Source organism: Cyprinodon variegatus, unplaced genomic scaffold, assembly GCF_000732505.1.
Source record: "Cyprinodon variegatus isolate N-32 unplaced genomic scaffold, C_variegatus-1.0 Scaffold97, whole genome shotgun sequence".
NCBI classification, from domain to species: Eukaryota; Metazoa; Chordata; class Actinopteri; order Cyprinodontiformes; family Cyprinodontidae; genus Cyprinodon; species Cyprinodon variegatus.
The window spans coordinates 127,493-144,087 of record NW_015150550.1 but is presented as its reverse complement, the minus strand read 5'-3'; the positions used below and the strand labels follow the sequence as shown (position 1 = coordinate 144,087).

The following is a 16,595-nucleotide window of genomic DNA, read 5'->3' as shown; positions in this document are numbered from 1 at the left end:
TCCATCCATCCATCCATCCATCCATCCATCCATCCATCCATCCATCCATCCATCCATCCATCCATCCATCCATCCATCCATATCCTCCAGCTTATTCTCAAGGCCTTCACTGCCATTTCTTTCAGCTGTGTTAATAAATAAATAAATAAATAAAATAAGGATTAATAAGTACGGTAAATCTCAAAAAATAGAAATTGTGCATGTTTACCTGTTTAATAAATCAAAAGGAGATCAAAAAAAGGTTTGCTTTAAGCCTTTATTTTTTATCTAATTCTTTTAAAGGCACAGCAGAGATGTCAGCCCCTCAGCAGCAGATGGCTGAAAACCAAAGCACGTGCAACAACCCTGGAAACCCAGTTTTCTCCTGCATGATCAACTCGAATTTTAAAGGAGGAGAATCCACAACGATGAAGCTCAAAAGTCTCCTTTTCAAGACAACTTCAAGTGACTACGGGCATCATCCTCCAACCTATGAGAGCTCACCATGTCGGTACTACCCAAGATACCAGACATTTTCTATGCAGTTGAGCCTTGGAGGAAATTTTCGGGATAATTCCTTTAATACTTCACTGGACCACAGCCGCACCGGCTTAAAACGCACATTCTGAACAAGCCTGGCTCTAATTACAGCCTTTCTCTAATTATAAAGGTGTTGGAGGTGCTAATTCACTGAAATACACTTATTGAACTAAATATGAGGTTATCATAAGTTGTGTTTAATAAAGCTGGAACATAGAGCTGGACATGAACAGTGTGTGGTGTGGTATTCTCCAGGAATAACTTTAGATAGTACTGTCTCTGCCACTGCTAACACATTTATTATGTAATTTTTCATGGATGATGTGATTAAAGACAAATCGAATTTGACTCTTACAGATTGGGTAAAGGATGTAGTTGTAATTCTGTTCATAATTTCATCTTAAATTTATTTGGTTTTGGAAAAAAATAATAGAAAGCTCCACAGAAATGAAAAAAAAAATATTCCAAGTCCATGTTCGTCACCAACCTAAATATTTAAACCCAATATGGCAGCATGTTTAGAAAAGATCAACCCTTTTTGTAAATTCATTTAAAATAAAAATTAAAAAAATACTACACTGATTCCAAATTCTATGCAGTTGATACATGGAAAAAGAGTCTGATATATTTTGGTAAAAATCCATTCAGACATTTATAGAGAAACATGAAGATGAAGACACAAAAAAATTAAATAAATGGGCATATGCATTCCAGTGAGGCTAAGTTTGTCAGATTAAAAGTAATTTGAATGAAAATGAATGTCATAAAACCATGTTAGGTCATTAAGTCAAATTCATTGTTTGGGTTTTTTACACTGCAAAGCAAACCATCCAGCAGGTTCAAGATGCAGCAAATGAGGTTTCAGCACAAAAAACAGGAAAAACAAAAAACATTCTTAAATCAAAGACAGGTTTAACAGGCAGATAATGCAGTTCATGTTGATTAGGAGGAAAAAAGGCAGATCTGAGTAAGAAATGAATAGTATATATAAGAAGTCTTCCTGTATCTTCTCTCCTCCCTCAGCCTCACCTCCAAACTCACAACAGAAGAAGAAGAAGATGACGATGATGATGACCAACCTTTTACTGCTCAAGCTACGCGGAACTTACCAATCAGCTAGCTTAGCCGTGTCTAGTCTCTCCGTTGTTGTGTTATCTAGCCCTGTTTGTTTTATATCAGAGTATACAGCTGAGGTAGATTAGAGTTAGGAGATGTAAAAGTGCGACTCTGCCCCAGCGGAGTTTGGTTAATTAGCTTAACTTTACAGTTTCTAACTGCTGTTAAGCTAGGCTAACAGTTAGCAGGCTAGCCACAGGACAACGTAGCTTTTCTGTTAGCTGCTTCGTTGTGGATTCACGTCGTTTCATATTTCACCTCAGTAAGTATACTTTCTTATATTTTGAATTCAATTCCATTGCTGTCACATTTAAAATTAGGAGTTGAACTGAGTTTTACTTGGTTCTACGTTGTAGCGTTAGCTAAGGGCTAGCTTAAGTGAAAAAGCTGTTTGTTAACAAATATTTGATGACAATTGACCATAATGCATATTAAAGACTAACTCAGATACATTATTGGTTTATATTCTGAATGTAAACTATCAATAACAGGAAAAAAATCCTCCAGTATATTTGTAACGATTCGTTTAGTAGTGGGTTTAATGACTTGCATAACATATATTACATTCTAAATATATTGATAAAGGTAAAACAATTATTTTAGGATATTAATCGCGTTAGCAGCTTAATATTTTTAATTAGTATGTTAACCTAGAGGGTTTAGATATCGAAACCAGAACACTTTGGGCTACTGCCTTCCATTACGTGTCAACGTTGTTCATTTGTACACATTCGGTCGCAGAAATGCCTCTTAAATTCCTCCTGTGCACGAGATATAATAATATTTAGTGAGTGTATCATCTATATAGGGGGAACCCGATGTTATTGTGGCTTTTCACTGTAAGGTGTCACAGCTAACTTGTAAGCCAGAGGTTCTTAGATATATGGATTGCAGATGAATCACAACTTTCTTGGAGTGGACTTTTAATTTCAAAGTACATATGTCTTTCTTCCTCTATAATCTTTTAAATGATCTCGGCTCGGTTATATAGTCTTTAAAACTGATCCACATGAAGGAAATAGACTCCAACCATGTTTATAATTCAGAGATACTTTATTGACTGGCTTCTTGACTACACTGTTTAGAAAATGATATGATTGTATACATGGCCCAAAGCACTTTAAAAATAGTTAGGGTTAGAAACACTTTCAAATTAAAATGTAAAACGATTGAAGGTCAAATACACGTGTAATTAATTTTATATAAAAGCACTTTTATTTATAGGTTTCCCATATCTGTTCTCAATTCATGCAGTTGTTGCAGTATGTTATTATGATCAAATTAACTTATGGAGATTCACATTTCCTTATCTGCTTTTTTTGTTGTTTTTACAGCCAGTCGAGACCAGATTAAGATTTTACCGGAACTTGGACCCATCAATGATGTCTGGAGCTTTTTTCGCTCTCTCATCTGTCTCCAGTTGTTCCACTCAACAAACCATGTGTTGTTAATCCCAAACGAACCTCATCTTGGCAGCAGAATGATACTTGACACTGACCCCACCCAGCCCACAGAGACAAGAGCCCTGAAAACAAAGTTCTCCAAATGATATGATAGTAGCTGCCTGGATCACTTTCTGTGCCTGCAGGAGCCTTGCTCAGGTTGTGCTCCTTCTCTCCTCTTCGAAACCCCTGCCTCCATCCTTGGAGACCCTTGCTAGTGTGGTCTCCAGCTTTGGAACCATGGGTAACAGCTGTGTGTGCAGAGATGACAGCGACTTAGAGGACCACCATCAGGGGTCATCATCACGAGGGACTCTAGCACAAGCCAGACGGGTGGATCACAGCACATCTGTTGGCGTGGATGCTGGAGACAGAAGCAGTCGGCCCAGAGATCCGGTCCGGCCGCCTCGCAGAGGCAGAGGGCCTCATGAGCCAAGACGGAAGAAGCAAAATGTGGATGGTCTGGTGCTGGACACCCTGGCTGTTATCAGGACACTTGTAGACAAGTAAGTCTAGTATGTTATGAAGATGGAAACAGATTTTTCTACTATTTTATGAATTCACTGATTATCTTTTTGTTTTTTCCCTGTATGCCATGCATTTTAAATGCAAATGCTTTCCTTTGGATGAGAATGTCTCTTCAGAGAAAAGAAAATCATTATACACAAAATAATCTAGCAAATGTGTTAATAAAAAAAAAAGGCCAATTTTCAATTAATAACTTGTGAGCTTATAAAGCATGAATAAACATGGCATTTGTATTCTACCAGCGTTCAGTGACAATAGACCAGAATAGGATGAAGACTTGGTGGCAGCTGTTTTGTTTGCTCTGCCTTGTTGTTATGATTACTTTCTGTAATGATTTAGCAAGATGAGCTAATGTGGAGATGATGAGGCACCGTTCTTCCTTCCTCTCCTGTTTCCTTAATCTGCTGCTGGCTTTCAAGGGGAGTACATTTGCTGGACTCTTATGTTGATCAGCTCCTCTAATCAAACATTTCCTGGGCTGATGGGCCAGTGTATAATCAGGGAGTTAGTTTTTTTTGTTTGAAACCAAACATGAAAAAAAAAAAAAAACACTAGAATTTTTGTTTTTTATTTATTAAACCAAAACGAGAAAACGGATAACCATTAATTCTTTCATTTTGTTGCACAAAACCAAAAAAGGAAAAACAAGCTTTAGATTTCTTTCCCTTTTTTTCCATCTTCTCCATGAAAATCTAAAGGGAGAAAAAATATTCTACAGGAGAGCTTCATCTTTTTCCTGGGAAATAAATGGTTAACTCTGAAAGCAGAAGATGTAGCAACTGAAAATTGAGACGATCCTCGCTGCAGGACTGAAGGAGTCTCAATTCTGCCCAACCAGCTTCATTTTCACCCACCCCACGTCAATCGCCTCACAGTAACATTTTGAATGCTGGGTGAATATGATCACCAGAGAGTTTGCATCCGATGACATCAGATGCCATTGAGATCGGGTTGAAATGGGTTACCTCCTGTTTTGGCAAACTGGCCATCAGCATGTTTGTTTTTTGTTTTGGAGTTTTTGAAAGTATTTATTTTTTTCTATTTTGTAACTCCAGAGCCAGGCTATTTGTCCAAAATATAATAATTGAAATATTTATTTATTTTTTATTTTTTTTTACATTTTTTACCCATTTTCTGGGTAAAAAAACAAACAAAAAAAACAACAGAAGAGCAATAAACAAAAAGAGCTTCAAAAATACTAGTTCAAAAAAACTCATTACAATGTAATGTAATGAAAAATGAAAATGGGGAATTTGGTTAAAGTAAACAAATTAAGTGGCATAAATCACATTAAGTTGAAAAAGTAAAAGCAAAACACTGCATCGTCCTTACAGGTTTTGGTTTTATTGGTACTGAATCAGTTAGGTTAGAAAGGCATTGAGTTTTGATTGGATCTTGTTTTATACTTTCAATCTTTTTTGTGATATAAAGTGCTCCAGTGCTTCTCTGATATTGAAACGGCAAATTCAGCCTTGAACATAATAACTATTCCCTAAGCGGGTTGAAGTGGAGGTTATTCGGCAGCTGTATTTTTTCTGTGAGCTCTATAGCTACAGTTATGCAGCTGTAGTACATGCAGGTTCCTCCAAACCTCCAGGTTTGCTCCGAATCAGTTCAGTATTAGGGAACTTGTTTAATTGACTGTAACCTGATGAAGTACCTGAATGCAACTGCCGGTTAGATACAGTATGAAGAGCGTCTGAATGTTTTTACACAAAAGTCAGCAGGAATGCTGATAGTAATAAGCATTGCTTATATCAACATATTTTATATCATACCTGTTGTTTCTTTCAGTGACCAGGAGCCTCCTTATTCCATGATCACCCTGCATGAAATGGCAGAGACCGGTAAGACAAACAGCCGATTCTCCTCAGCAAATGCAAACAAGGGGCTGCAGACTCAAGTAAAACATGATCTTGAAACATGAATGCTCTGAAATGTGATCAGTAAGGTGGTCAGCATGGTAACTGTAATAAAACGTGTTTTTTTTTTTTTTTTTTTTTTTAGAAAGCTTACACAGTAAAATGCTGTTTTAAAGTTAGGTTTGACCTGTTGGCAAGAGAGTTCATTAGCTCCTGGACCTCAGCAGAGCTCCAGTAAGTCAACAGGCCCCTTCTAGAGCAAACTGGTATGTAGGTTTAAAGAACCAGCAGTTGTCTTTGCTGAAACCTCTTCATGGGGTGATTTTGACCCATTTTTACTACCTTTAAAGGAAGTTGTCTGAGATGTGGCTGGTGTGGGAAGAGGCAGGGTGAGGAGCAACATGGACATCTAGGTTGTCCACATTGGATGCCTTCATACTTTAGTATGCAAGTCTCCAAAGAACAACAGCCTTCTGTTGCTCTGAATCTTATTTTAATGTCACTAATACAACATGATTACAGTTATTTCTGCTAGTTGACACTCTATGTTATGGCCTTATCTTCCTTTTGCTTCTGGTCATTTTCTGCTCGTCTGATGTGTTTTTTTGGATCCTGAATGTTTCTGTTCAGGTTGGGTTTGTTTCTAAGCCCCAGTCCCGTGTTGGTTATTAACTCTGATCCTGTACTGTGAAGCCAGCCTGATGAGGTGCATTGTTGCATTATTCATAAAGGAGATTGTGTTAATTACTGGCTCACGTACTGTTTCCTCAATCATCTTCCATCTGAAATCTTTTATGCTTGAGGAGGAACAATTAGTCTTTTAAATGTAGTTCAGCATAGAAGAAAACTGAACAAGTTTTAATAAATTAAATCCTTTATTATATTAAATGCATCAAGCTAAAACATTTGTAAGGATCTTAACCAACCGTGTTTATAACTTTAGTTTACAATCTTAATAAAAATGTGTTATTTACATTATAATTCAGCAAGTCTGTGACTTCTTTTCAATTTGAATATAAATTTTCCTCTGTATTGTATTTTAATTTCCTTTTACCTCTGGTTTTTAGCTGTTTTCGTTCTGTTTATTGTTGGTTGTTTTTTCATGTTGTATTTTGGTTTCTTTTATGGCCTTGTGGTTTTGTACTTTGGTCCTTTAGGGCAATAAAGTGTTTGATAAATGAAGCAGATTCTGTAGCCAGGCCCTGTGGATTTCCTTTCATGTGGCATGTTAAATGGGATTAATCGTAACGCTGTCTTCTCTCAGATGACGGTTGGCTCGAGGTGGTTCAGTCTCTGATACGTGTGATCCCATTGGACGATCCTCTTGGTCCTGCAGTTATCACCCTTCTCCTGGATGAGTGTCCTCTTCCTACAAAGGTTTGACCATAACCTTAGAGAATCATAACATAGTCTGAGTCATCCTGCTGTGTTTGAAACGATCACAAAGCTGCTGTCTTAACAGCCGTTGATTTATCTTCGGCTCCTTTTTGAATTGATAATAAACGATGCGTCTTTTCTGTTCTGTGCCATTTCCTTCCTCTTTTCAGTTAGGTCGTCTCGTTTACTAATGAGAGGAGAATAAAGAATCATCCCCTTTTATTGATAGTTTTCTGACCCTTTTCTTCTTTATCCAGAGCTCCCTGATAGATCTTCTAGAAATATTTTTTCCCACTTATTTGTGCTGAAATTTTGAGTCATAATAATGCTGATGAAGGTTCTCAGTCATCCAGGTCATAGTCATTCCGTAAAAATTCAAAAAATATCCACTGGACTTAGTTTTCAAGATTTGAAGACGTTTCGCCACCTCTCCAGGAAGCTTTCTCAATTCAAATGTCATGACATTTGAATTAAGAAAGCTTCCTGGAGAGGTGGCGAAACGTCTTCAAATCTTGAAAACTAAGTCCAGTGGATATTTTTTGAATTTTTACGGAAAGAGTCATAATAATCTTTGTAATGGTCTCTTTGGGCCTTTATGTGCATGAGTGCTTTCAGACTAACTGTATACTCTTTCTCCAGGATGCTCTACAGAAGCTCTCTGACATGTTGAGTCTGAGTGCTTCAGTGGCCCAACAGGATGCTCTTAACCCTGCTAAACACAGAAACACCACGGCTGTACTGGGATGCCTGGCAGAAAAACTTGCAGGTAACGTCAGCAGCATATACAACTCCTGCACTGATTCTGAACATAATGAATTGTTATGGTCTTGGAATAAGAGACTGCAGATTTTTTTTTTTTTTACTTATTTTGCTTAGATTTACATTTTCTGCATTGTAAAGTCACATGTTAGCTTTGGGACTTTTTTCTTAGCACTTATCTTTGTTACTCGGCAATCTTGTGATGCAGAATCAGTTCCTCATGAATTCAGGGAAACAGCAGCAGCTGATCATTAACTCTTAAAACTGTTCTAAGTATTAATAACACCACTGTCCTTTTTTAACCTAACTTTCAGGCCCAGCCAGTATTGGGTTGTTGAGTCCTGGAACCCTGGAGTACCTTCTAGAGAGCTTGGTGAGCACTTCCGGCTGCTTGTGATTTATTACATATAGGAGGTTTGATTGGATGAGACTCCCTGTGAGCATGTGAATCTGCAGTGTGAATTACATGCATGCTGGGTAATCACGTGGGAGCGGTCTGGATGTCAGGCCTTCTCATGATGTTGGAAATAGGTTAGGGTTTTTTTATATTCAGAGGAGTCCTGAAAAGCTGGGAAGATAATTGTTTTAATTGGAGCCTTCATTTCAGTACTCTGAATCTTTGTCATACTTGTATCCAGGCTTAAAGGAGGTGTTTGTCAGACTGAACATTGTTTATTTTTGACATGTTTTTTTGTCTTCATTCAGAGCGCTGACTCCCACCCAACTGTCATGCTGTTTGCTCTCATCGCTCTGGAGAAGTTCTCTCAGACAAGTAGGTTTACTGTTCGCTCACCATCATCGTTTGTTATTAACATTTCTCATTAAAGGGAACATCATTTTCTTTAGAGCTACAAGCTCAACAGATGGCATGCCCATTTAACCTTCTTCCTCATATTTCTTGCCTCTTTGAGTTTCTTTTGCTTTACTTTTGTCATGATAGGATGTCAAATGTTTAAGAAGAAAACCACACCTTAGCCTTAAAGACTGTGTTCACAAATTAACTTGATAAATTAGCAAAACAACTTATAACAAGAACCCACAGAGAGGCAGATGTCTGCTAAGCAGTAAATGTTACCCCATATAGTGACTTATTCCTAAAGCTAAAACTTGCATATGATCTGGATTCTCATCAAAAAATAAAAGATGGCCCCATGGTACCTCTGTTGATAATTTCATTAAATCCCGTTCATAACTTTTTAGGTAATCCCTCTAACAACCCAACAAAAATGACCGAAAACATAACCTTCTTTGAGGAGGTAACTGCCTCAGAGAAAGAGAGGGAGAAATCCTAACATGATTATTTTTAAGAATTAATTGGAGACTTAAGGTCTGTATCTTTAAGCTGTGCCACCAGAAGTTGCACATTTGAAAGTATGGCTTTTGCGAGCTGTAGGTAATTCAAAAACGGGGACATTTGGTCATGTTATCAGGGTCGCTCATTTTGTAGCTAAAACTTATCATGGTGAAGCTGGGCCGCAGAGTACAGGCTTCCTGTCTGTGCTGTATGTCAGCTGTCATGCAGCCAATGTGCTGTGGCTCTTCCTGTTCAGCTTGAATCGCCTGTTCCTGGGAAGCCAGTCAGTGACAAATGCCTTAACCACAGTCTAAAGTGTTGTATCACTGTTGGTGAATAAAATTATTTATTGCCCTAGGGGTGGGAGGTAACGCTAACCCATCGATGACATTCCAGGAAGCAATTTGTTCTGTTTTTCTTCCTGTTTTCTTGATACAAGATATTTAACTGGTTTGTCTGGGTCAGCTTCAGCGTGCTGCTCCATCATGGTGTATCTGGGTTCTACAGTTGCTGCATGTGCACTCTGCTTTGATATGACTTGTTGATCGGAGCATATTGGACTACAGCCTAACAGAACAAAACCATTTTCTTGTTTTCAGGTGAGAACAAACTCACCGTCTCTGAGTCTTCCATCAGCGATCGACTTGCTGTCCTCGAGTCATGGGCCGACCACCCAGACTACCTGAAGCGGCAGGTCGGTTTCTGTTCACAGTGGAGTCTCGACAACCTGTGTGAGTAAACCTTTGCAACTGTTGCAGTCTGGACCTGACTGGTGAGGTACAACGGTACCAGACTGATGGTATTTTCTGGATTCTTCTCTCCAGTCCTAAAAGAGGGTCGTCAGTTCACTTACGAGAAAGTCAACCTCACCAATATCAATGCAATGCTCAACAGCAATGACGTCAGCGAGTATCTCAAGATTTCCCCCACGGGATTAGAGGTTAGTCTGTGTGTGTTCTTTGAAGAGGCTTAGATTAAGGAGTTTTTATGGATACTGGAATGAAGATGTCAGTTTTTATTCACCCACATTTTCTTCATCATAATGTCCTGACCCATTAAGAAGGAGAATGATGTTCAAATCTAAATCAGCTCTGGACAGAAAGGACAATTGCTGTTCATGTTATTACATCAGAAATATTATATAATACCAAATCCAAGATTTGGATCCAAGTACTTTGTGATTGCAGTATTGGACACACTGATATTGATACCTGTGATTATACTGTGTAGCAGAAATATGTAGAGTTCAGCAGCAACATCTTTGATAAAGCTTGAAGGTTTTTCTCTAGGAATATGAAGAAAAAGTTATCTTTTTTTCGCTTTTTGGTAATTTATTTTATTTTTTTGCCTTTGCTCTTCTGTAGGCACGATGTGACGCCTCATCTTTTGAGAGTGTGCGTTGTACATTCTGTGTGGATTCAGGAGTTTGGTACTATGAGGTGACGGTGATTACTTCAGGGGTGATGCAGATTGGATGGGCCACCAAAGACAGCAAGTTCCTGAACCATGTACTTCCCCACCGAGTTTTGTCCATATTGTTCTTTTGTGAAGATGCATTTGTATAAGTTATTGTATTTCTTTCCACAGGAAGGTTATGGGATTGGAGATGATGAATATTCATGTGCATATGATGGCTGCAGGCAGCTCATCTGGTACAATGCTCGGAGTAAACCTCATTCTCATCCTTGCTGGAAGGAGGGTATGCACTTAAATTTCTCTCTTTGCAAACTCTCTGATTAAGGATTAACATGGGAAAAAAAAAAAACATTTCATAAATGAACATGACTTCAAATAGACTTAAAACATTTGGTTGTTAAAATGATATACATGTCTGGATGTTATTCAGCTACTGACTCAGCTCTTATGCTCGGTGAAAACATTGATGCTATGTTTCTGATCTCTGTGCTTCATTTGTTCTACATAGGAGATGCCATTGGGTTCTTGTTGGATCTTAACAAAAAACAAATGATCTTTTATCTTAACGGACACCAGCTGCCGCCAGAGAAACAAGTCTTCACCTCAGCCACGTAAGTTCCTGGCAACTCTTATCTTTCTCAACTCAACTCAACCTTTATTTATAAAGCACATTTAAAACAACCGGGGTTGACAAAAGTGCTGTACATGATTCACAGTTAAAGGACATAAGATAAAAGCTGAAGGCTAAAATACATAAACACATAAAAATAGAATAAGATAAATGTTTCAATTAAAATACATTTTAGATTAAAATAAAATTTAATTTATTTTTTCTCTCAAATTGTACAAAACACAGTGAGGAAAAGGAACTATGAACAGAAGTGTTAATTTGGGAAAAGGGAGGAATTAAATGGATGCCCTCTGCAGTGTTTTTCTTATGATACACCATTGTCTATTTATGATTATGATGTTGAAATAAACTCAGTATTTAAGGAAATGGTGGGACACAGCTATAAAGACATACTGCTATTTATTTACAATCAATGCCATATGTCAGCACAAGGTTTAAAGTACGAAGTTCAGAATGGTTAGGTCCACAGATGTTTTGTTTAAATTCCATGGTTACACTTTTAATTGGTTTTGGAGTAATCAATAAATCAGAGTGAAAAAAATGTTCTAGCTCCTAACCAAATATTTCTGTGAATGTAAAGATTTTAAAAGGAAAAAAAAAATCTGATTAACACACATTAACCAGGGGTTGACGTTAAGGATTTTTTTCCACTTGCCCTTCGGGCGAGTGACTTTCACATTTCATTTGCCCAGAAACAATTTTTACTTGCCCAGTATAATGTTTGATAAATATAGTTCCTAATATTCATTTTTGTATATACATCAATGAAACATGTTTTTGTTTTGTAATGTTTTTTGTAATTCAGTTTTTTTTAAGTCTACAGGTTCCTGGTGTGTATATGCATGCGTCCGATAATGAACTCAATCCTACATTACCGTGTTAACATGCTTTTCAATCCTTCCTGCACATTCTTTTCAAACTAAACTTTGCTTTAAACTGTTGTGTGCTTGGAAAAATATAAACTGTAATGTTAAAAATCTAAAAAAAAAAACTTGACAGGTTAAAAACTTTAGATAAATCACAAGACAGAAGTCAATGTCACAAATGAATAACTTTTATTTTAGAGTCACGGTATGTTTATACAAGATAATAATATTATTATAATGTGACCTTTCTAGAGAGTCATTATACCGGTACATAGTTATTTTATTCAGGGTTTCCACAGTCTTACATAATTTTAGAATTCTCTGACTTTTAATTGACTCAGGATTAGTTTTTCCTGACAAAATAATTGCAGCAACAAGACAATAATAATAACATAACAGGTCACCAATTTAACATGTTTAGCTCTATAACATTTAAATGCACCTCTCCAATGTCTAAGAGAAAAAAAATTAATGAACATTATTTAATGTATGACCTGCATCACTGTACAGAAGACTGCCATATGATAGCCATATTTACTCTGTGCGCATGGCATACAATTATGCCAATTTTCCTAATCCCTGATGGATAATTTTTAATCTGGGTTATCTGGGTGGTGGGTGAAATGGGTGAAGGGTAAAATAGGTGTTGGATGTGTTACTGTACATACATTTTGCCTTGTAGTTGTTTTTTTAGCCCGCTAAGTCAAAAAAAATTTGAATTTGAAAATCTGATTCACACCAATTCCCGGACAAAAATCACGCCATCTGGCGGAAAATCAAGCGAGAATGTGTACAAAACAACAAAAATGGCAGCGGCAACGCTTCTGGGTCATTTTCATCGAATGTCAGTTATTTTAAAGTAATTTTGAGTGATAAATAATTATTTGCCTGGTGGGCAAATGCAATGAAATTTGTACTCTGCCGACAATAAAAACTACTTGCCCCGGGCGAACAGGCAATGGTTAACATCGAGCCCTGTTGAAATAATTCATTCACAAAATCTTTAAATAAATATTTACTTTCAGTAAACCCCATTTAATTGTTTTCATTTTTTGCAAAGTCTGAGTTTTATTTACTTTTAATAGGTTTTCATAGTAAATGGCTGGTACTTGTATAGCACTTTATCAAGTCTAAATTCCAAAATGCTTCCCTCACATTCAGTCACCCTGATGGTAGTAAGATACAGACACAGCTGCTCTGGTGTAGATCAACAGAAGTGAGGCTGCCATACAATCTGCACCACCAGCAGGGTAAGGGGGTGGAAGTGTTCCGCCCAGGGACACAAAAATTGACAGTAGTAGGGGCTTGAATGAGCAGCCAGCTGATTATAGACACCTGATCTTTCCTCTTGATTTGGATTTTAATTGGTTTGATTTGGTTTTTGGTTTAAACACTGGGTTTCTGCTCAGAAGTGCTGCCTTCTCTACCTTCAGAGCAAACCACCTTTAATGCTCCTAGTATTTGACTGCATTGTTGAAGTTGTGCAAAGCCTTAACATTGTTTGCAGCCAAACTGTGCAGCAATGCTCAGGGAGGATAGAATACAACCTTACATGGGATTTAACCATTGAGTAATTCTCCCTGTTCTGAGAGCTAGATTGCACACACTGACAGTCATTTGTCTCCTTCAGCCAAAATTACTCCTCAACTCCCAGCATCTTTCCTTTCTCTAGATTCAGCCTATATTTTCTGAAAATGAAACCTTCTGCTTTTCTTCCAGGTCTGGTTTCTTTGCAGCAGCCAGCTTCATGTCGTACCAGCAGTGCGAGTTTAACTTTGGGGCCAAGCCGTTTCATCATCCTCCCTCTGTGAAGTTTAGCACCTTTAATGACTTCGCCTCCCTAAAACCCGGTGAAAAGATCATCCTGCCAAGGTAAGATATAGACATTGTTGCTTGTCTCATCTGGGCCGATGTGACTCTGCAGAAAACATTACATGCTTTCTATCACCAATTAAATTAAACCTGTCCAAGTTCATTGAGAAATATTTGTGTTCATGGAGCTTTGACTCTAGTCCTTTCCTTCTTGTCTGACTTTCATTACGTTTTACTACCTTAGTATATTCCAAAGATATTTTAAGTATATATTATCTTTGTATAAAGCATAGTGATGGCAGCATCGTGATTATGGAACAGAGAAGCTGATCAGAGTTGTAGAAAAGGTGGAAGAATCCTTGAGGGTCCTGAAGGAAAACTGATTAGAGGCTGCTGAAGACCTGATTTTTGGGGTGGAGATTCACCTTTTAGCAGGAGAACCATTTGTTAAACTATGAATAATTTTTATTCCAGTTTATAATGATGCTTCACTTTGTGCTATTTTACCATCAAACAATCCCATTGAAGTGGCTTTCGGTTTACACAGGTCAATGGAAGGTTTAGTCCGCAGATTATTTTTGGCCCTGAACTTACATGCGCCGTTGCCATGGAAACATTTGTCCTTATTCATGTGTATAATGTGTCTCCTTCCAGACACCGGCGTCTGGCCTTACTGAAACAGGTTAGCATCCGAGACAACTGCTGCACGCTGTGTTGTGACGTGATGGCTGATACAGAACTGAGGCCTTGTGGACACGGGTACGTATGCAGACCTAAGCATCAACATGCCGCTATAAAGATCTGTGGCTGCAGCAGGTCCCAGTAATGTCTTTTTTTCAAATTTCATCTCATTTTGTGTCTTTGTCTTGCTTTTCTCTCAGTGGAATGTGCATGGAGTGTGCCTTACAGTTAGAGACGTGCCCCCTGTGTCGCCAGGAAATCCAGACACGAGTCAGACTCATTGCACATGTCTCCTGACAAGCTTCAAGCTCCTCCTCCTGCCAGGAGGAAATATACACAAAGCCTACAATTGCCTCCTCCTTCATTCTCATGAATCCAAGAAGAACGAAGGTGTGGCGGTTTTCTAATGTTGAAAGATCTGTAGGTCTATGTCCTTGGAGGCAGCGGTGAAGGGGACAATAGAAGAAGAAAGGAGGTAGAAGACGTGGAAATCAAACCACAGCTGGATTCCTCCTCACTTTCCTGAATCTCCTCCTGATATTGATCACAGGGATGAACCAGGCGCCTGCAGCTTTCTGCTGTTTTTGTTTTCGTCTTTTTTTTTTCCAGACTAAAAAGGGTTAATGCACGGAGCAGAGATTGTGTAATTCAATTACATAAATAACCAACTTCTCATTTACTGTAAATTTATCCAGAAATAATCCCCAGTCGTTTCTCTTGGACTCCACTTCTATTTAACCCCAGCAGTATATTGCACGTGACGCCAGTTTTAAGGGCTGGCCAGCAGAGGAGAAAGCAGCCTTTAGTACAGTATTAAATCTAAGGTACAAGTAAATTAATTTCATGGATATGCTAAATATTGTGCTCTAAAGGTAGCATTTTATTATTTTCCAGCTCCTGTTGTACTTCTGTCTTTATGGATCGTATGCCCAAAAAAACGATTTATTTGGCTTAGTATCAGACTTTTGCCTTTGACGGATTATATTTTTAAATTCAGTTTAATGAATTGTTTAAAATCTGTCCAAAAGAAAGAAATGTCACGTAGTTTGTTAGATCTGAGGGATTTTCCTGATCCTGATGCTTCTGGTGTTTTCTTGTAAGCTCAGATGTGTACCCTGAAACTATAAGGGCCTCGATTCTGTAGAAACCGAGTGGGCTGTTCAGCTTCCACTGAGATCAAATGTCCGTAAAAGTGGTTATTTAGCTTCTCTGTGAGGATCGAACTCGTGTTTGTGATTGATAACATGTTTGTGCGTTCAGAAGGCAGTTTGCAGTCCTCGATATGCGGTCTGTCTTCTCACCATAAATACAGTTTGTTGTTATTGTTGCTTAAAGCAAACCTAAAAGATCAGAATTTTCCCTCCCTTCCGCCTGACAGGGCCCTCCTGAAACATCATCCAAGATCTTAAGTGGAGTAAAGAAATCCAGATTGGATTATGGCAATCTTGTGTATTGCATAGGAAAACTGTTCTTTCATGCACAGCCCTAGGCAGGGTTTCTCTTCTACAAAACTCCAGATGTCTCGTATCGCTGTCAAGTAAACAACGTCCTTCATTTCCCTCTGTGCTCTAAACATGGCGGTTTTCAGTTTGTCCATCTTCTGCATACTTGATTTTACTGAGTTTACTGAACTGATTTCAAAACGGGTTTCTAAATTATTGGACAGCCGAATGTCATTCAGGAAAAGAGAAAAAAAAAAACTTCACTAGCATTTCAGATAATACTAAATCACTTAAATTATTGTTAAACAAGACCCTGCGGAGCCCAAAAAGTAAAGAAATTTGAAAATATCCTGGGAAGATGGAGAACTGATGGGTTTCAGAAGAGGGGTCGACATTTGTTTTTCCTGGAGCACCTTAAACGTGAATACGGAAGAGAAGGAGCCTTTTGTGGTTGGAAACCAAGTTCAGGATTGTAATTATTTGTGACTTGTATTTAAAATGTTTATAAAGGAATTATGATCTGGGGTTCCCAAAGATGTGATTTATTAAGAAATTGTTGTTTCTTGATTGATATTTGTAATAAATGTATGTTAGTGTGATCTCTTTGTATGGTTGCCTCGGATGTCTGATGGTGTGCATAATTCTGAAAGGTTTCTCTCAATGATGGTGTTATTTTCTATAATGCTTTTTTTCCTTTTTTTTTTTTTTTAAATCATCTTAAATATCAATTTATCCTAAATAAGACTGATTCAGTTTTGCAGTTCAGTGGTGATAACTGGTGTCCTGCAGAAGCCCATTTCTCATACAAAGGAATCATACCTGATTTTACTTTCACTATCACAAATACCTA

General features: G+C 37.9%; 1 protein-coding gene across 1 annotated transcript; it reads left to right on the top strand.

The window, feature by feature from the left end:
• Positions 1-1,550: 1,550 nt before the first annotated feature.
• rspry1 (ring finger and SPRY domain containing 1) lies at positions 1,551-16,344 on the top strand. The gene is made up of 15 exons (XM_015374098.1): positions 1,551-1,897; positions 2,970-3,583; positions 5,400-5,452; positions 6,732-6,844; positions 7,484-7,610; positions 7,918-7,976; positions 8,309-8,375; positions 9,497-9,628; positions 9,722-9,837; positions 10,262-10,405; positions 10,485-10,596; positions 10,822-10,924; positions 13,530-13,682; positions 14,277-14,381; positions 14,504-16,344. The coding sequence occupies exons 2-15, from the start codon at positions 3,186-3,188 to the stop codon at positions 14,598-14,600; spliced, it is 1,779 nt and encodes a 592-aa protein (XP_015229584.1). The 5' UTR covers positions 1,551-1,897; positions 2,970-3,185; the 3' UTR covers positions 14,601-16,344.
• Positions 16,345-16,595: the final 251 nt, after the last annotated feature.